At 32.2% G+C, this 21,173-nt stretch overlaps 1 protein-coding gene across 15 annotated transcripts in view; it reads right to left on the bottom strand.

The window, feature by feature from the left end:
• Positions 1-21,173, bottom strand: part of TRDN (triadin) — a 415,240-nt gene that overhangs the window by 105,541 nt on the left and 288,526 nt on the right. For all 15 annotated transcript variants that reach the window (XR_010750049.1, XM_066373320.1, XM_066373321.1 and 12 more), the window contains one exon: positions 12,592-12,639. Coding sequence is in view for 14 of the 15 variants with exons in the window: in XM_066373320.1 (XP_066229417.1) it covers positions 12,592-12,639 (48 nt within the window). In the remaining variant the exon portion in view is untranslated. The remainder of the gene's footprint in view (positions 1-12,591; positions 12,640-21,173) is intronic.

Raw genomic sequence — 21,173 nt, 5'->3', positions numbered from 1 at the left:
TGATTTTACTGAGGACACTGTCCATTAACTTTGTAATTAAGTATGACTTGATCAGAAATACATCTTCAACTTTCTTTTTTCCTAATGATACATTTAATCATTCCTTATTCTATGGGGCTAATAAATTTGGCACATATATTTCTTAAATTTTAATTTTTTTTCTCTAAATATCTATTAAAAAACCCTTTATGTAAACATTAACCATTTTTACAATCAGTGAACCAAATTGATGCATCATTAACCAGAGTCCACAATTTTCATTAGAGTTAACTCTTAGTTTTATACATTCTATGGACTTTTGACAAATGTTTAATAATATACATCTACCAATATTGTAGGCTACAGAATAGCTTCACTTCTCTAAAAATCCTCTGTAGTCCATCTATTTGCAAACCTGTGTCAAACACAGAACTTTTTACTATCTCTATAATTTTGCCTTATTCACAATGTCATGTAGGTGGAGTTATGCAATATTGTCTTCTGTCACTAAGAAATAAAATTTAAAGTTCCTCCAGGTTTTGTTTTATTTTTTTGTGGCTTGACAGCTTGTGCATTTTTAGCACTGAATAAAAGTTCTATTTTATGGATGTACCAGAGTTTATTTATCCATTCACCTATTGAAGAATATATATGTTGATTCCAAGTTTTAACAATTATAATAAATTTGGTATAAACATTTATGTGCGTATTAGTAAACAAAAGATATCAACTCATTTGTGAACATAACAAGGAGTATAATTGCTGTATTGTATGGTAAGAGTACATTGAATTTTTAAAAGAGAACCACCAAACTGTCTTCAAAAGTGACTGTTCAATTTTGGATTCTTTTCAGCAATTCATTCGAGTTCCTGTTGCTCTACATCTTCCCAATATTTGATGTTGTCAATGTTTTGGATTTTAGCCATTCTAATATGTACATGGTAGTATTTTTTTGTTTTAATTTGCAATTTCTTAATGATGTAGAATATTGAGCATATTTTTTCTTATGCTTATTGCCATCTGAATATCTTTTTTTGGTGAGGTATTTGTTAAGATCTTTGCCCATTTTGAAAATGGGTAGTTCACTTTCTTATTGTTAAATTTAAGAGTTCTTTGTGTATTTTGGATAACAGTCCTTTATCAGATATGTATAAATATTTTCTTCCATTCTTTGTCTTGCCTTCAAATATTCTTGACATTATCTTTTGCAAAGCAGTAAATTTAATTTTAATGAAGTTCAGCTTATTATTTTTGTTAATGAATTGTGCCTTTGATGTTGTATCTAAAAAGTCATTGCCAACCCCAAGACGACCTAAATTTTCTCTTATGTTTTCTTCTAGAAGTTTTTATAGCTTTATGTTTAAATTTATGCCTATAATTCACTTTGTATTACTTTTTTTTGCAAAGAATGAAGTGTATATGTCTAGATTAATTTTTTTTTTTTTGCTTGTTGCTGTCCAATTGATTGAGTACCTCTTCTTGTCTTTCTCTATTGAATTGTTTTTGTTACTCTGTAAAGGATAATTTTACTCTATTTTTGTAGTTCTATTTCTGAATTATTCTGTTTCATTAATCTATCTGTCTGTTCTTTTACCAACATCACACTGTGTTGATAGCTGTAGCTCTGTAGTGTTGAAGTCCAGTAGTATCAGTTTTCCGACTTTGTTTTTCTCCTTTAATATTGTCTTGATTTTAATTCTGGGTCATTTTTCCTCCACAAAAACTTAAAATCGGTTTTTTAAAATATCCAAAATATCAATATACTCTGGGATTTTATTATGATTGCACTGAATCTACAAAACAATTTGGGAAGAACTACTATCTTGACAATTTTGAGTCTACTTACCCATGAACATAGAATATCTCTTGATTATTTATTTCTTTCACCAGAGTTTTATAGTTTTCCTCATGTATATTCTGTACATATTTTGTTAGACTTATATATGAATACTTCATTTTTTGGTGTTAATGTAAGTTGTGTAATAATTTTAATTTTGTCCATTCCAGTTTCTCATTGTTAGCATATTGGACAGCAATTGCTTTTTACATATTAACCATGTATTTTTCAACCTTGTTAAAATCACTGACTAATTCCAGGTTTTTTCTTGATTCCTTGGGATTTTCTACATAGAGAATCACATCAAATGTGAACAAAGAGTTTTATTTCTTCCTCTCAAATGATACAACTTTTACTTTATTTTCTTGTGCTAACTAGTACTACCAACACAATGGTGAATAAGTGTGGTTAGAAAGAACATCCTTGGCTTATTCTTTATCTTAGTAAGGAAGCTTCTAGTTTCTCTTTATTAAGCATGATGTAAGATATAGGTTTCTTTGTAAATATTCTTTATCAAGTTAAAGAAGTTCCTTTATTTCTAGTTTGCTAAAATAGTTTATTAAGAATGGGTGTTGAATTTTGTCAAATGATATTTTATGTATACTGACATACTTTTCATAGTTTTATGTGTTTCTTCTTTAGCTTGTTGATGCGATTGATTATAATAATTTATTCTCAAATGTTGAACCAAACTTGCATAGTTGAAATTAATCCCTCATGGTCATGATGTATAATTTTTAAACATTGTTTGAATTGATAATATTTTAGGTTTTTGTGAACTATAAAAAAATCTAACAATACTTTAAACTTTTTGATGTAAAAGTACATTTAAAAGAAAGTTGAAGTCTAAGACTCTCAAAAAATTTTGAATAGAGTAAAACAAAAGCTAATGCCTTTTCAACATACTAGACACTGTCCTTATCTTTTAAAAAGATAACCTTGATTTATTTAATAAATATTTGTCCAATGTCTCATTTGTGCTTGGAGCTGGAAAAACAAGATGTTTACCTGAAGTTCATCTTTGCTGGAATGCATCTACATAGACAAATTAACTATAATAATAGAGACACCTACACAGGGCTCTGGGATGAGAGCAGAAGGACTCACAAACTCAACCTGATGGAATCAGAAAAGATCTTACAAAAACTATGGCATTTGTGGTGGATTCTGAAATTGGATATATAGATTGCCATCAAAGAACATTGAAAAGAAAGCTGCAACCTAAGAGATTACATAAGCAAACCATGGAGTGTGAAATTCATGTGGCAAGATTGCTGGATATACAAAATGGGAGAGAATCACTGAGGATTGGAGGTGAAGGAACCTGAAGAAGCATCCTAAATTTTTAAATTTATATCTTTCCAATAATGAATAGTCTTTAGACTCTAGAGCTAAATTCAATTAATTTTTAAACATTTGCTCATAAGAGAATATGATGTATGCTGAATTGAATGACAGTGCATAGAAAATCATTGTCATTTTGTTTGGAAATAGTCCGAAACTGAAACCTCCAGTCACCCCCAGTTGTGTTGTCTATATTCTTCTGTCTTCAAAGACAATATGTTATTTTTCATAGTTTCTTTTGTGTGGGTATCATGTGCATAAATTCTATATTCTATATATCAATTTTTACTGATTCTTATAACTAAAGTACTATTTAGAGACTCTTCAGGTAATTTTTTTTTTCATTTTTCTGAAGCTGGAAACAGGGAGAGACAGTCAGACAGACTCCCGCATGCGCCCAACCGGGATCCACCCTGCACGCCCACCAGGGGGTGACACTCTGCCCACCAGGGGGCGATGCTCTGCCCATCCTGGGCGTCGCCATGTTGCGACCAGAGCCACTCTAGCGCCTGAGGCAGAGGCCACAGAGCCATCCCCAGCACCCGAGCCATCTTTGCTCTAATGGAGCCTTGGCTGTGGAAGGGGAAGAGAGAGACAGAGAGGAAAGCGCGGCGGAGGGGTGGAGAAGCAAATGGGCGCTTCTCCTGTGTGCCCTGGCTGGGAATCGAACCTGGGTCCTCCGCACGCTAGGCCCTCTTCATGTCATTTAAAAGAACATGCTTAGCCCCAGATATATGCTTTTGAAAATTTAGGTGTAATTAGTGTATAGTTTGAAATTTAATCAAATACTTAATATAGTGATTTATTAAATAGATTTATGTACTATTTAAAAATATTTTCATTTTGAGTTTGAATCTGACTTTTCTGTTCATATTTTTGTACAGATTGCACCTGCAATCAGAAAAATAAGACTATTCTTCAGCATTTTGGGTAAAGTAGAAATGTCGCAGAAATGCTTACAAATGAAGATACTCTAGAGATTGAAAGTCCTCTCTAGAGATTGCCTAGTCAAATAATCTTGGCTTGTAAAAGAAGCTTTACAAAGTAAGTAACTAGGCTAACATCGCAGAATAAATTCCTGGAAGTGCTAAACTACACCCTGTGTTTCATTTTGAAAATGCTTTATACTCTATATTGTTAAAGAAGGTTAATATTTCTAATCACTGTTGGTTTTCATCAGTTATTTCTTTTTTAAGAAGCAACAATACAAATGTTAATTCCAAGTTAAAAATTGTTCACCGTAATAGTTATTGCCAATACTCTTAAATGAGAATATAGATAATTTGTATGTGTTACTTGACACAGGCTCTCTCTCACATAAAAATCAACTAAAATTAAATCCAGACTTTTCAAGGTATAATGATGAAGTAACTTTTAATTTGTACTTTGCTATTTCATAATTCTAAGGAGATATATACTGATTTTTAGGGTTTTTTTAAGAATTGCTTTTCAATTAGCATGTATTCTGAAAAAATAGGGCTGTGATAGTCAATAAGGTACAAGTAAATTTTAAGTATGAGGTATATAAAATTGTCATGTTTATCCTTGAAATTATTTGACCGAGAACTTGTAATTTTATTAATAATGGTAAGAAAGCAACAGGGGCTAGTGATTTAATATGATTTCTGCAATTTGATTTCTAGAGAATGGAGCTTAAACTCCATTAATTTGTTTGAAAATATGACATCATAACTGATTTTATGTAATTTTATTCAATATAATGTATGCCAAGACTTTTTTCCCCCTGAACAGGACTTTAATAGAAAATCATTTTATAAGTGAAAGAAAACTGTCAATAAAATCATTTTCACAGAAAACAATTTTTTTCTGGCTACTCAGCTTTGTAACTTAGCAGCTTATAATATACTTTCCTTGGAAAATTTCTAAGGGATAAATGGGAACAAACCCAAATGTGGCTTCAGGATAACAGCAGAAATGCAAGTAAACAATATAGAAAAAGAGTCACAATTAACACCTTAATGGTCTTGCGCTTGTGAGGAGGTGTTTTCTTGGTGCATTAGATGGTAAACTTTAAAATGTATTTCCGACCCTAGCCAGTTGGCTCTGTGGTAGAGTATTGGCCTAGCGTGTGGAAGTCCCGGGGTTCGATTGCCAGTCAGGGCACACAGGAGAAGCACCCATCTGCTTCTCTACCCTTTCCCCTCTCCTTTCTCTCTATCTCTCTCTTCCCTTCTGCAGCCAAGGCTCCATTGGAGCAAAGTTGGCCCAGGCACTGAGGATAGCTCCATGGCCTCTGCCTTAGGTGCTAGAATGGCTCCAGTTGCAACGAAGTAACGGCCTAGATGGGCAGAGCATTGCCCCCTAGTGAGCATGCCGGTGGATCCTGGTTGGGCATATGTGGGAGTCTGTCTTTCTGCCTCTCTGTTTCTCACTTCAGAAAAATACAAAATAATAATAATAATAATTATAATAATAATAAAATGCATTTCCACAGCCTTTTATGTAAGGTAATGTAGCTTGTCAAAGAAACAGAGAAAGTTGATTTTTCTCTATAAAGAACAAAATTTTTATCTTAAATTATTTATATTATGTAATTAAAACTATATTTACATTCTAAATTCTGGTAATGGTGATCAACATTTTATATTAGGAAAGGTAGGATTTGTGTAAGAATTTTCATTATGAAGAGAATGAAAATGACCAATTACAGATTTAGGTATGTGTTAAAGAACTACCAACATAATATTAAGATGTAGATAATAATCAAGAATACACACTCTACATTATTTAAGAATTATTAAATTAGTCTGACCAGGTGGTAGTGAAGTGGACAGAGCATCGGAATAGGATGCGGAATATCTAGGTTCAAAACCTCAATGTCACTGACTTGAGCGCAGGCTCATCTGGCTTGAGCACAGGCACACCGGCTTGAATTCAGGGTCAGTGGCTTGAGTGTGGGATCATAGTATTGACTCAATGGTCACTGGCTTGAGCCCAAAGGTCGCTGGTTTGAGGCCTAAGATTGCTGGCTTGAGCCTAAGGTCTCTGGCTTGAGCAAGGGCTCACTTGCTCTGCTGGAGCCCCCTGGTCAAGGCACATATGCAAAAGCAATCAATGAACAACTAAGGTGCTGCAATGAAGAATTGATGCTTTTCATCTCTCTTCCTTACTGCCTGTCTGTCCCCTTTCTGTCCCTCTCTGTCTCGCTCTGACATTAAAAAAATAAAGATAAATTATATAAAGTATTGTCAAAGAAGTCTGAAGTTCATTAAGTTCAAAGATCACATGAACTTTCTTCATATTACAATTTGAGGTTTAAGAAGTGGTTTATAATTGCATTCTGTGAGCTTCAGGTGAAGATTGTTGGAAGTTGACTCAAGACAAAGTTTAAGAATTATAAGATAGGTGAAGGAAGAACACACATTTGATATAAAAAAAAAAGTTTGTTGCTTTTAAAACCTTAAAGATGGGTAAAATAACCATTAAAAAACTACTTTGACCTGGGGTGGGAACACACAATACCATGTACAGATGATGTATTACAAATTGTACACCTGAGAATTATACAATTTTATTAATCAGTGTCACCTCAATAAATTCAATAGAAAAAGAAACTACTTTGATGAATATTGGAAGGGGCAGAGTACAGTTAGAGTAAGAGTGACACATTGCTCCTAGGCATGTTGTCTGTCCTGGAAATAAAAAATAGCTTAATTTAGTCCATCTGCCAACCAGTTTTTCTGACCTGAGAGTTAGGAAGGTAAATTTAGTGGTAAGAATGGTGATCCTAGTATGAAGTACAGGGTGAGGTTTCTGTGGCAGTCTTATAGATTTAGCATGCTTTTTTTTCCTTTCCATAAAATACCCAGAGTCTAAAAAAAAAAACCAAAAAAAGAGAAGGTAAAACAAGTCACAATAGACAGAGGAGTAGTTCATTTTCATGATAATTGAAAAGCTGAATATTTTTATGGAAATAAGAATTTGGGCATTATAATGATCTCTCTGTGTGACTTGTACTTGCCTATAGCATATTTTGTATAAAATAAGGGTGCTCAAATTACACATTAGCTTATTAGAGAAAATGGATCATTAATAACAAAGAATCATTAACTTTTGAGATTATGGTACAGCATGATTGTGTGTCTCATTGCATTGTTTCCAAATCTTATCAATGTTGTTGGCACGCATTGCTCCTTTATTGGGCTGAAGTTCTCTTTAGTATTGACATTCTGACCAGTAATATTTGAATCACGTGAACCAAATTTTACATGGCAGGAGGAGGTGCCCTGCAGATCAATGTAACAATAACACACCTTTTTTTACTATGTTGCTCTGCCATGCTAGATAGGATTTAGACCTGTCTCTATTAAGATGAAGAGAGTGGGGAGAAACATCGTGTGAAAGAAGGGACTAGACAGAAATTGCCTATACATGAGATAAAATAACTGAGAACATTCTAAAAGTATTAAGTAAGAGTAAGAAAAACTGAAATGTGTTATGTGAGCAAGTGAAACAGTGGAGAATTTAAAAGAGTTATCTTGAAAATATATAAAATATATAAATAAGCAGAAGACACTAAGTTTTACATGATTTTCATGGGCCCCATATGTAGATTATCTTCTTGCTAAAGTCCACGTCATGCTCTTCACACCCATTCCCCAGCGCCTAGCCTGTTGTGGGCGCTCAATAAATATTAAACAACTAAAGTGCAAAATATTGTTGAGAAGTTTGGGATTCAATGAAACCAATAGTAAATTGTTATTATCATTTAACATTTATTGAGAGTCAACAGCATGTTTGTTCACATGGCTATTTTATAATCACATATTAAACAAAATATTTAATACAATTTATATTAACTAAATGTTCAGGTTTAGTCCATTGTTCTTAATTGCAAAAAAATTTTAATAAAGTTGACAATGAAATATAAACATTTATCATTTCAATAAATAAATTTCCTTCAGGGAAATTATTACTTATGATATTGACATTCACTTGAACGTATGAGCTAAACCTGCAATAGGTACACATCACAGATTCTATATAGACTAGTAGAGATACAAAGAATAAAAGAATCTGAAAAGGTGGATAAAAGTAAATTTACAAAGCATGTAATAGCATTTAGTTTCACTTGCTGCTGTGACAATTTAAAACACTCATATAATTATGTAGGGTATCATTCTTTACAAAATAACATCAGAGGCAAAGAAAGACAGAAACTGTTCAGGTGAAACACAAATTAGCAAATATATGAATTTAGAAACATTTCTTAATTAAGGCAAAATTAATGTTTTATTACAGGAAATAAATTTCATTTGATACATTTATGATCCACATTCTCCAATTTCACTCTTTATAATATAATTACTAATTTATTTAAATTTATTTTGGGGGTTAATAAGCACTGAATTTTATTTTAAAAATTTTTATATTATAAAGTTTTGATATGTTTCAAATTAATTGGATTTTGAAGTGATTTTTAACTATGAGGATATAAAACTATACTTAATATTTCTGTAATAAAACATTTAGTTTAGATTTGGGATAATGAAGTATCAATAACTATTTAAGTATATAAAGCATGTTTTTATCTAGCACCTTAGATCAATCTTCCCTTAAAGAAGCAATAACTTCTATATTCTGATATAAGAAACATACTACTTAAAAACTTTGTCAAATACACAATTTTGACATTTGAAAGAAGTAAGAGTACATCTAATTCAGCTTCAGAATTGTAAAAATAAGAAAAGCAAGGGTAAATTTAAACATTTCTATATTTAGACGTGTACATTGTGCTAATCAGGCAACTATTTTACTTTCTCTTCCACTTTGTTTTAAAAATTAGTTTATACTATAAAGGTTGTGATTATTAATATTTAATAATTTTAATGTCTTTAACCAGATGATGACCACACATGCAGTTTTATCTAAGAACATTAGCTATAAAGATCAAAACATTAATGATGCAATTAATGAGTAATCCATATTTATTAATGTTACTCTACTATTTCCACTTTCAAATGGGAATAGTCAATGGATTTAATCACTTATTTTCTGGTTTCTGAAATATTCAGCAACCTTTACTATTGGAAATTATATTTTGACTTACTAAAATATTCTCTTAATCACACAGTATTTATAGAGACACAGTTTTTTGAAATCTAGATTACTCCTTTCTTCAACAATTTCTCTATGTTTTCATTTACCCCACAAATATTTATTAAACACTTACTGTATGCCATCACTGTTACAAACTCTTAGAACAGACTCTCAAAGAAGACTTCAAGTGATATCATACACAGGTATGAATGAAAGAAAAGAAATAGTGATTTCAGAGTGATTTTAATTTATTACTATTTACTTCCCCTTTTCACTGCTGAACTTAAGTCACTTTGAAGAAAAACTATTAAAAGTCAGACAATTCTGGGACTAATCTGTAACTTAATCTTTTTTTAAAAGTTAATTGTCTTAACTGTTTCCTTCCTTGCCCCAATAAGTAGCAAGCCACTGGATATTTCCTTGTAGTGACTGGTTAGTAACTAGCATGTATTATTAAAGATTTTCTTCTCAGAAAAAAATGAGGCTAAAAAAGAGAGAGGAGAACATGACTTAAGAGGGCAGGTCAATTTTGAATAAAAATATCAAGGAGGAAAATGTTCATTAAGTATGAGAAATTAAATACAAGCAAGTGAATAAACTAAGCTTAATGAAAGGTGATGTACTTTCTAGATATAATATACAAATATATAAATATGAATCCTTATACAGTTACATATGTTGTAATGTTTTATCTTTGGCAGTTCTCAGCTCTCATTATAAGGATAGTAACATTTATTGTAAAAAACATTTTTTTTCTTCTGATGCTTCTAAGTAACTTCTTTCTAAACAAGGAGAAGTATTTAATGGTGTGTGCTTGTATATATTAGCATGCACATGCTCTTTAGGGTGAAAAAATTTATACTTTCTTAATACTCAAAATTCTGTTATTGCAAATTTATTATCTTTATGAGAAGAATAACTAAAAACACATGATTTATCATGAATTATAGATAAAAGAGTTGTATTTTGGGGCTTCTGCAGATGTTAGATTAAGCAAAATTTCTGCTTCTTATATGATATAATGTCTAGCTTGCTAAGTTATATAAACATAAAGTTTGTTTTACCTTTCTTTATCTGAATTTCCTATAAAGTTTAGTTTAATCAATATTTCCCAAAGTTTCCTAATTAAAATGCAGACTAAGTCCAGAAGTTCAATATAAATATATTACAAAAAGGCCTCAAAGTATATTTGACATTCATAAAGAATTATGAAAATCAAAATATTTTTTCCTTGTACAAGTTCATTAGTTTAAACTTAAATGAATGAAAATAACTCTTTATAAATATTTAATGGCACTTCAATACATTATGAACTATATAGTTTGAGAATATATATACTTTAGAAGATAGCTAAAAACTACATAAGGAATAAAAGTGTGTGACAGTCTGAAAACCTCATTTTATAAATAAATATTAGAATACTATAATGAAACCTATAGAATGTCATTGATTTATCATCACACAAACTCTCTACTTTATGAAAATCACAAAATATATATTTTCATATCAGTTGTCATTGAATTGCCATCACAAAATATGTAAGATATTCAAATACTCTATTTCTTATTATTTTTATCATTGAAAAATATCAGGCTATTGTTTACAATATTTAAAACTGAAATGATTTACTAAGTCAATATAAAAAATCTATTAAAATAGCCTCTAAGATTTTTTACATGAGCTAAGAGCTTAAGGTCTTCATAAGATAAAAGTATAGTTATTTAAAAAAAAAGAATTACAAAATTATCTGAAGGAGTTAGTTCACATCTCTAAGAGTCATTTCCAGTCTCCCATCAACTTGAGGAAACATAGCGTTAGTGACATTGACACTAATATGCAGGTAATAAGAAATAAAGAGTCTGTGCTTAAATCAGTTATCTTTTATGTACTATTATTAGTGTAGCCATTTTATATTCTACTCAATCTTTTCTTACGCTGTGGCTATTAAAAAAGTTATAAAATCCATAAAAGATCATTAGTTAATACCTTTATACTACATAAAAGTATGGAGCTTAGTGAAATCAAAGTAATTTGATAGTTGATTTCACTGATATTGAAAGCTGATTTTATTAGAAAAAATGCTTAAGTAAATAATATATGTTTCTTTGGGAATTTATAATTTGTTTATATATTTTCACATCTGTTTTCTTTTTTTCTTTGTCTTGTCAGATAAGCAGGTCAGATGTAATTAACTTCATTTTTAGAAGAAATTTCGGCTCAGAACCTTGCCGAAATGAACAAGTTAAAATTAGGATCCAGTACTCCTACACCTCTATTTTATATTTTAGATGCTAAAACTTTCACTTCAAAAACAAATTGACAAGAATATTCTATTAAACTCTAAAGTTTCAGGAGAACCCAGAAACCAAAATGAACTTGAAAATTTTTTCAATGTGATTATGTGATTTTTATTTTAAAAAGTGCAAAGAAATGAATTCTTGATTAATTATCTTAACTGAATCCTTAATCTTGGTTTACTTATCTAACGTGAGGAATTAAAAGATATTTTAATCTATTTAATTATAAAATTCTAAATTTTTAATATTAGAAATTTAATTGAACTCAAATACAAGAGAAATTATTTTGAATTTATTCTTGACAAAATTATTGTTAGTTCTGATTTTACTTATTTATTATAGCAAATAACAAATAATATTATATAAAAATGCCAAAGAGTGGGGGGGGACAAGCAAAGAAAATTATTAGCTCTCTGATCTCTAACAATACCTAACATATTTTAAATGCTCAACTCTACTGTGCTGTAGCCTTTTTCTCAAACATATTCTGGAGTGATATATGTATTATATAGCTGCATAAATAAACACAGAAATGTACTTTAATAGCATTATAATATATAAAATTAAAATTTCAGACCTCTTGGGAAAATCAGTTGCTGGAGTCATAAACTCAAATCACTTACTTTTGTTGTAGTTTTTTCTTTTGTTTTAACTTTTACATATTTTTCAAGCAATAGCAATTATTTTTGCATAAATGCAATTGCTTCATTTTTATTCTTTAAACTATTTTTAGTCAGGTGTTATTAAAACCACAAATCAAACAGAAAAATGTCAACCAGTTGCCCCAGATCATTCCCTTATTCCCAACAGTCTTCAGCATTTTTCCTGATGTAATTAAGCAGTCTGCAGAGCTTCCCCTGTTCTGAACTTATATTCAAAGTTGCGTTATACAAAAGAACAAAACCCGGATCGCTGTCTCACATTCTCCCTGGCACAGAAAAACATGAGAGGACAGTGATAGAGAGCAATAGACTTAAAGATTATTGTCTTCCGCCTGTCTGAATCCAGGGCTTTCCTCCTCATGTTGTTGTTTTTCTAAAGAAGATAATGTCAACCTCCTTCATTTTTTTTTACCTTGCTCCACAGTCTTGGTTGTTTTCTCTTCCTTCTTTCCAGGTACAGCTGCAAAACAGAGTTAAGGTTTAAATAAAAGTTCCTGATGGATATACTGTTTCTACTCAAAACAAAGCCAAACAAAACAAAATATGTTAACCTAGTCAGTGCCCAATATTTCTTCTTAACAAGCTATTTCAAAGCTTTTTTCAACATTTCTTCATTTTCAATAATCCAATTGAAACCCATTTTAAATCTAGTCTTATAGAATTAGAGAAAAAAATCACTTGCCTTTTACTGACTAGTTTTTCTACTTTATTCATTTATACTTTTATAAACATGTTCTACAAAGAATTCGACTTAACAAGACAATGATTAATTGACTTACATTCCAGGTTATTGCTCGAGTCATTTAGTGCCTTGAAAATGTCAACTAGATACTCCTTTAAATTAATGTTTAATGTAGCTTAATCAACTGAAATGACAGTGTAGTCACACTTGAGATTTATTTAAATAATAAATAAAATCATCCCAAATCACAAGTTACCAAAAGAGAAATAATATTATTATTTAGGTGCTATTTCCTTTGAACTGTGCTTTCTCTGAGACTTACTGGTCTCAGTAGAGTAATCAATGTTTACCTATTTATATGTTAAAATAGTAAAAGTGATTCACACAAAAGCAGTGTTCTCCACTGAAATAACTGACTCAAGTAAAGATCTTCAGAGGACACCCACACCTTGTAGATGAAAGATGAATAGGGAACTGAATATTTTTGTTATCCCCAAGTATCACCACACAGAGTTGCAAAGGGGAAAACGCAACTTTGTAATAAAGAAATGTGGTTGTCACCAACCTAACCCACTGATGAAACTTAGAACTTCTCATTCATAATAGAACATCCAGACATTCTGTGCTTCCTAATAACATGAACTGTCGTGCTATAGTACAACCTTTGAAATATTCTTGACAAAACAACTGGAATCCAGTGAACCAAAGATTTAGCTTTCAGTTTAATCAAATACAGGATGTACAATGTGTCCGTAAAGTCATGGTGCACTTTTGACCGGTCATAGGAAAGCAACAAAAGACGATAGAAATGTGATATCTGCACCAAATAAAAGGAAAACCCTCCTAGTTTCTGTAGGATGATGTGGCAGCATGTGCGCATGCGCAGATGATGACGTAAGACCGTGTATACAGCAGAGCAGCCCACGGCCATGCCAGTCGAGATGTGGACCGTACAGAGGAAAGTTCAGTGTGTTCTGTGGATTGCTAAATTTGAATCTGTGACCAAAGCGCAGTGTGAATATCGGTGTGTTTATAACAAAGCGCCACCACATAGGAATAACAGTACTTTGTGGGATAAGCAGTTGAAGGAAACTGGCAGTTTGGTGGAGAAACCCCGTTCTGGTAGGCCATCAGTCAGTGATGAGTCTGTAGAGGCTATACGGGATAGCTACCTAAGGAGCCCTAAAACATCTGTGCATGAGCCCACGTCGAACTGTACTGAATTGGTATGAAACTGGAAGAGTTTTCCTTTTATTTGGTGCAGATTTCACATTTCTATTGTCTTTCGTTGCTTTCCTGTGACCGGTCAAAAGTGCACCATGACTTTACAAACACACTGTAGAAAACATATTAAATAGTAATCTGAAGAAACAATCAGAGCAATAAAAAATGTCTACAGTGTAAGTGACCATGATCTTTATAAAAAGTTAATATCAAGAGTCATAGAGAAATAGAAAGAATTACTTTTTTACAGAAAACTTATTAAACTCAGTCATTAGTTATAATAGTCCATCTGCACATTTTTTTGAATTTTTCAAGTAGGTCATTTTACCTGTGAGTAATAAGTTTTACTTTTACTTTTCTATTTTTGTACCTATTATTTCTTCTTCTCACATTACTCCACTGCTGCATTTATCTAGTACAATGTATAATAGGTGGTGAGAGCATACATCTTTGTCGTTTTCTAATTTTCGGGAGAAAATCTTTCCATTTTTTTTGTTGAGTATGATATTTTCTAATGGTTGTTGTATCTATCTTAATAAATTAAAGAAACATTTTTCTAGTCATAAATTATACCAAATGCATCGACTATGATGCGTTTATTTATTCCTGTTATCCTATTATTCTGGTTAATTACATTGATTTTTTTTTTTGAAATAGCATTTCTGAAATAAAACTGACTTGGTTACATTTTATCTTTTATGTAAATTTTCAAATTTAATCTGCTCAACACTATGTCTTCGTGTTCATAAGAGAAGTTAGCCTGTATATTTTCTTCCTTTTTCAGTTCCTGATAGGTATTGATATTAAGGTTAAAATGAATGAATGTTTCTGATTTTCTCTATCTGGAAGATTTGTTGCATATTGTTAATTTTTTCTTACATGTTTGAAAAAATTCATCAGTAGAGCCATCTGCCTTGAATTTTCTGTGGAAAAGAGTTATATTTATAGATTCAACATGCTGATTTAATTAAAATGTTTAAATTTATTAGACAATGTTTCTTTCTTTATTTATTTTTTAATATTTTATTTATTCATTTTTATTTTATTTGTTTTATTTATTTATATATTTATTTTTAATTTTTTTGTATTTTTCTGAAGCTGGAAACGGGGAGACAGTCAGACAGACTCCCGCATGTGCCCGACCAGGATCCACCCAGCACACCAGGGGGCGATGCTCTGCCCATCCAGGGCATCACTCTGTCACGACCAGAGCCACTCTAGCACCTGGGCCAGAGGCCAAGGAGCCATCCCCAGTGCCCGGGCTATCTTTTTGCTCCAATAGAGCCTCGGCTGCGGGAAGGGAAGAGAGAGACAGAGAGGAAGGAGAGGGGGAGGGGTGGAGAAGCAGATGGGTACCTCTCCTGTGTGCCCTGGCCGGGAATCAAACCCGGGACTTCCGCATGCCAGGCCGACACTCTACCACTGAGCCAACCGGCCAGGGCCATTTATTGATTTTTAGAGAGAGGGGAAAGAGAGAGAGAGAGAGAGAAAGGGGAGGAGCAGGAAGCATCAACTCCCATGTGTGCCTTGACCAGGCAAGCCCAAGGTTTCGAACCTGCGACCTCAGCATTTCCAGGTCGACGCTTTATCCACTGCCCCACCACAGGTCAGGCCTGTTTCTTTATTTATTATCTGTAGAATCTGTAATATGTCCCTTTTTATTTTCTGATATTGATGTTTTATGCTTCTTCCTTCTTTTTCTTAATAATTTTTCATAACAGTCTATTTTACTATTTTATATAAAGAATTTAATTTTTTGTTTTTTTATTATACAATTTAATTTCTATTTAATTAGATTCTGATCTTACATTTTTAATTTCTCTTCTACTTTCTTTGGGTTTTATGTTCTATTTTCTAAAAGAATGTATTGGTTTCCTAGGTAAATCAATTTTAATCTTTTTTTCTAATAAGTATTTTAAAATAGTATAAATATCACTCTAAACATTATATAGTTGAATCCCAAGTTTTACTGTAATATTTTTGGCATGCTTTAGTTCAACATAATTCCAAATATCTACTGTCGTTTTTTATTTGACTCATGGATATTTAGAAAGGTATTGCTTACATTTCTTATAGCACCTAACACTGCTTCTAACATAGCAAGTGATCAATATACAGGTATATTTGCTTGGTGATTAAATGTATTATTAATTGACAAATGAGATGTTTAATAATAAATATTGTGAGTTAGGACAAAAAGGAGATCAGTTTTGTTGTTAGTATTTTTGTAGTTGTAACTTGTGCTTTATTCATATTTATTTTTTATATTTTGATCTCAATCTTATTTTATGTTAGTTTCAGGTGTATAGTATAGTGGTTAGACAATCAGATAATTTATAAAATGATGTCCTGATATTTCAAGTACTCACCTGGCACCATACATAAGTGTTACAATATTATTGATTATATTCTCTGTGCTGTACTTTACATCCCTGTGACTATTCTGTAACTACAAAGTTGTACTTTTTAATACCTTCACCTTTTTACTCATCCCCTTAACACCTCTCTCCTCTGCAACCATCAAAATGTTCCCTTTATATGAGTCTTATTTCTGTGTTGATCATTTATTTTGTTCTTTAGAGTTCACAAGTAAGTAAAATCATATAGTATTTGTCTCTCTCTCTTTCTTTGACTTATTTCACTTAGCATTATACCCTTTAGGTCCATCCATGCTGTCACAAATGTTATGATTTCATTTCTTTATGGCCAAGTAGTATTCTTTTATATATATGTACCACAAATTTTTTATCCACTAGTCTATCGATAAGCACTTGGGTTGCTTTCATAATTTGGTTACTGTAAATAACGTTGTGATAAACTTACGGTGAAGAAACCCAAAACAATTAGAAAAGAGATATGCACCACTATTGGTGTCAGTGGGTCTCTTGGAAAAGTAGAGATTTCAGTGGTAGCCAATAGATATGAAGAAAGGCAAAGGAGCAGAAAAACCTCAGGTGTACCTAAAGGAAAGTACATACATTTAGCTGAAACAGAGCGTTCCCATAGAAAAGATGTGTAATAACCTAAAAACAGAAGATAGAGCTGACTGCAGAGGGTCTTGTGTCCTGAACTAAAAGGTTAGATATTATACGTACGATTTAAGGAGCCAGATGTGTGGTATACTAGTCTCTTCTACTAGTGTTCTCTCTCGAATCAATGTGGAAATAAAACCCTGAAGATTTATAATTATGATAGATTTTGGATATATATTTTTATTCATAATTCTTCTATTTATAAGCCATTGTAATATTATGTAGAAAACATGCATTTTTTAAATTGTCTTATTTTAATCCTCTGAATAGTAAATGTCTTTCAGAAAAGACTGGAATGCAGCTTACACATAAACACCAAGGTTTTTTTGTTTTTTAATGAAGGGATCAAAATTCCTCGCACTCATATTAAGTAGAAAACGCTAGTTACCTAAAGTGCTGTTTTTTGTTACTCAGAAAAGGTCACTAAAATGTCAAATATTTATATAGAAAAGAAGACATTTTGCATAAAATGATAATCCTTTCATTTCTGATGTAAAATTCATCAAGCCCAATTCTATGGAGAGTAAATGTTAAAAATAAATAGCCCATTTAAGTGGATTTTCTAACTGCTTGGAATCAAAAGAGGACCTTAATCAATTTTTCTTTCAGTACCACAAGGTCCCTGAACACTCTTTTGGTGCTAAGAGAAAAATTTTTCATTGCTCTATATTTGGATGGGTTTACTTTAAAAAAATTTTAAAAATTATATGTATATTAAACTCCTTCAGGATCTCAGCTAATGTGAAGAAAACAAATTTGCTAACATTCTTAGAAAGTAATGCCTAGATTAGGGATAGTCCTAAATTAACTGTGAGAAGGAGAAGTTTCTTTTCTATAGATCCAGGTCTTAATTTTACTATTTCCCCTCTCAATTTTCTTTGGAGTTTTAATTCTCCCATGCAATTTTATATCTCCTTTTTTGTCTCTGAACACCACTTGATGTATGCCAGATAGCAGTAGGGACTTTTACCTGGGTAGTGAGGTTTGCCTGGAGATAGGATATGTCAGAATTTTAGTACAGAAAAAATGAGTGGTAAGGGAATACTGTGCAGTTTAAAATGTTGCCCATATGACACATGCATTACTTGTGGAATATAGACTTAAAGCCTTAGCATCACAAACTATTATTTCTAAGGAATGCGATGCTACTTACACAATAGTTATTGCTTGGAGCTCTCAATGATTGAAATAATGCAATAAATCACTTACTTTGGAAGGCAAGACCTTCAATCTATCATATATATAATGGAAACAGGAAAAACAGCCTTCTATTCACTTCTCAAATGATGTTAACTACTTAATCTATTCACAAGGCTATTCCTTCCTGCTACCATTATCCCTGAATCTTACTTCTAGTATGTTTTGAATTATGAAGAATATGGTATTATTGTATTGTACAAAACAGGGAATATCTGAAGATAAAATTTGAAAGAGGTACAAGAACCAGTTCTGAGAAGACTTTTAATTATTTTACCAAGACAAGACTTTATTTTATGGACAACTGGGCAAAAGAGAGTTTTAAATTAATAGTGGTTTTTTTTAGTTTTATGACTTTGATAATTTACTTTTTCTGTTGTGAGGTTCTGAAAAGATGAATACTAGTGAAATAAAAATAAAAACATGATGACTGACCAGGTTGTGATGCAGTGGACAAAGTGTCGATCTAAATGCTGAGGACCCAGGCTGGAAATCCTGTGGTTGCTGGCTTGAGCATGAGCTCATCTGGTTTGAGCACAGGCTCACAAGCTTGAGTGTGGGGTTGCTGATTTGAGCATGAGATCATAGACATGACCCCATGATCACTGGCTTGAGCCCAAAGGTTGCTGGCATAAGCAAGGGGGTCACTGGCTCAACTGGAGCCCCGGGTCAAGGCACATATGAAAAAGCATCAGTGAACAGCCAAAGTGCCACAACTACTAGTTGATGCTTCTCATTTCTCCCCTTCTTGTTTGTCTGTCCCTGTCTGTCCCTCTCTCTGTCTCTTGCTAAAAAAAAAAAAAAAAAAAAAAAAGTAAAAAAATAAAAATAAAAACATGAGAAATGGAGATACTGTTATAATGGTTAAATATAGATAATAAAAGTTTAAATTAAGATTAAAGTCTTGATTATGAATAGGAGGAAATATACTCAAGAGATATTTAGGTGATAAAATCAGTAGAACTTAAAGATTCCTTGAATATTAAGTCATGGAAAGAAAAAGAAAAATCAATCACCTCAAAACTTCTAGTGAGGTGGAGATGAGAATGTGGTTTCACCAGTGATTATAAAATGCAAATTGGGAAGAGGAAATGAAGAGATTAGGTTAAGAAAGGTTGACTTTAAAGGTGTTTGTTGGACACTTGAATATAAAAGGCTGAGATTTTCTAGGAAAAATCTTTCCATGAAGTCCTGAAATGACAACAAGAACTGGGAATCTGTGGGTTAAAAGAAAAGAGTTTCAACCTTGAGAGCCAATGTATCTCACAAAAAGAGGTTATAGAAAATGAGAAATTCAGAGGTTCATAATGGATTCCGGAAACATCAATAATTAAGGTGCAGTAAAGGAAAATACACAAAGAAGTCAGAAATAAATGTCAGATAATATGAGGAGAATAAAGAGACTCTGTTGGCATCATAACCCAAAAGTACAGAGGCTGAGAGGGGACACAGTGGCAAAAGCAACTGAAAGCTCTAGTAATGTGAGGACTAGAATGGTTTCATTGGTTTAACAATAATAATAATGTCATTAGCATTAACGAGGACATCAATGGCACAGTAGGGACAGAAGCCACATCCTCATCAGAAATGAGAAGGACATTGGCACTCCAGCATTCAGAAGACTGACTAATCTGTGAAGGAGAGACAGTTGTAGAGTTTAGGAATCCAGAAAAACTAATTTTGAAGCTGAGAAAAATAGTTCCAAAATGAGGAACAAAGCCAATAACGAGAAAGAGGATGATGCCACAGAAGAGTACAGATGACTTATTAAGGAAGACACAAATGGAAGAGCTGGTCTTGAAGAGAAGGACAAACACTTTACCTCTAACATAAAAAAAAGAGATGGAGACAGATTAAAGAAGAACACAACACCAAGCTGCTTTCATCTCTCTCCTTTTATTCCCATCAACTTTCTTCAGGATTACCACCACTATCTTATACTTTCTATTCTCTTAACCAAATTATCATCCTTTAGCTTTTACTTTTGCCACCCCCATGAAAATTCTCTTTTGAACATCATTAGTGATTATCTAGTTGACTTGATGACCACCACTTTGTCACTGAAATGTAAGTTTGTGTATGTATGTGAGCACATGTAGAGAATGGGTTTGTTAAATTAATCTCTTCAGATATTTCCAAAGATATTGGACACATCACTCATTTCATTCCTATCTATTTTAAATTTCAGATTTGTTACAGTTATTTTTTCTAATTGAGAATGTGCAAAACTTTTCATCATGCTGTTTATTCTTAATGTATATTATTGTTTACAAAAATATTCTTTAAAATGTCTCCAATAGTCACATAAGTAGTTGCCTCTGATCAGACTTGTGACAAGAGAAATAGCTTTGAAAACTTAAATCCCAAACTTCCCAATATGTTTCTTAGGTAGAATGTTTCCAAGAGAGCACTCCAAAGAATACATTTCTTAAATTGATATTACTCTTGCACAAAATGAACATTGTTCATGTAAGTTCCACTAGTCAAAGTTTCATTTGTTTGTGCTCTAACCACCTAAGGCAGTATATTGCAGTTGAATGTTCTCCCGGGGACTGGGATCCCACTGAGCTTGAACAGCTGCATTTCTTCAATTTTTCAAAAACTAACTTGCAACTGAACTGCAATTACTAGTTTTAATTTATGGCCCTAAATGAATAAAACTATTGGCATTGGACCACTAAAGACAAAGACTTGTTAATATAGACACTAAAAATCTTGTGCAAAGTGAGTTTGTTTTCATATCAGTGAAACATAAAATTGATAAATAGAGTTCTTCGTTCAGCACTAACCAGTACATTAAGTTAGAAACCTTTGCAGGAATGTTTTAGTCATGACACCTTTTTCTTTAAGCTGCATTTA

This window comes from Saccopteryx leptura, chromosome 3 (genome assembly GCF_036850995.1).
Source record: "Saccopteryx leptura isolate mSacLep1 chromosome 3, mSacLep1_pri_phased_curated, whole genome shotgun sequence".
Lineage (NCBI taxonomy): Eukaryota > Metazoa > Chordata > Mammalia > Chiroptera > Emballonuridae > Saccopteryx > Saccopteryx leptura.
Note: the sequence above shows the minus strand (reverse complement) of the source record. Positions and strands in the feature narration are given on the sequence as shown.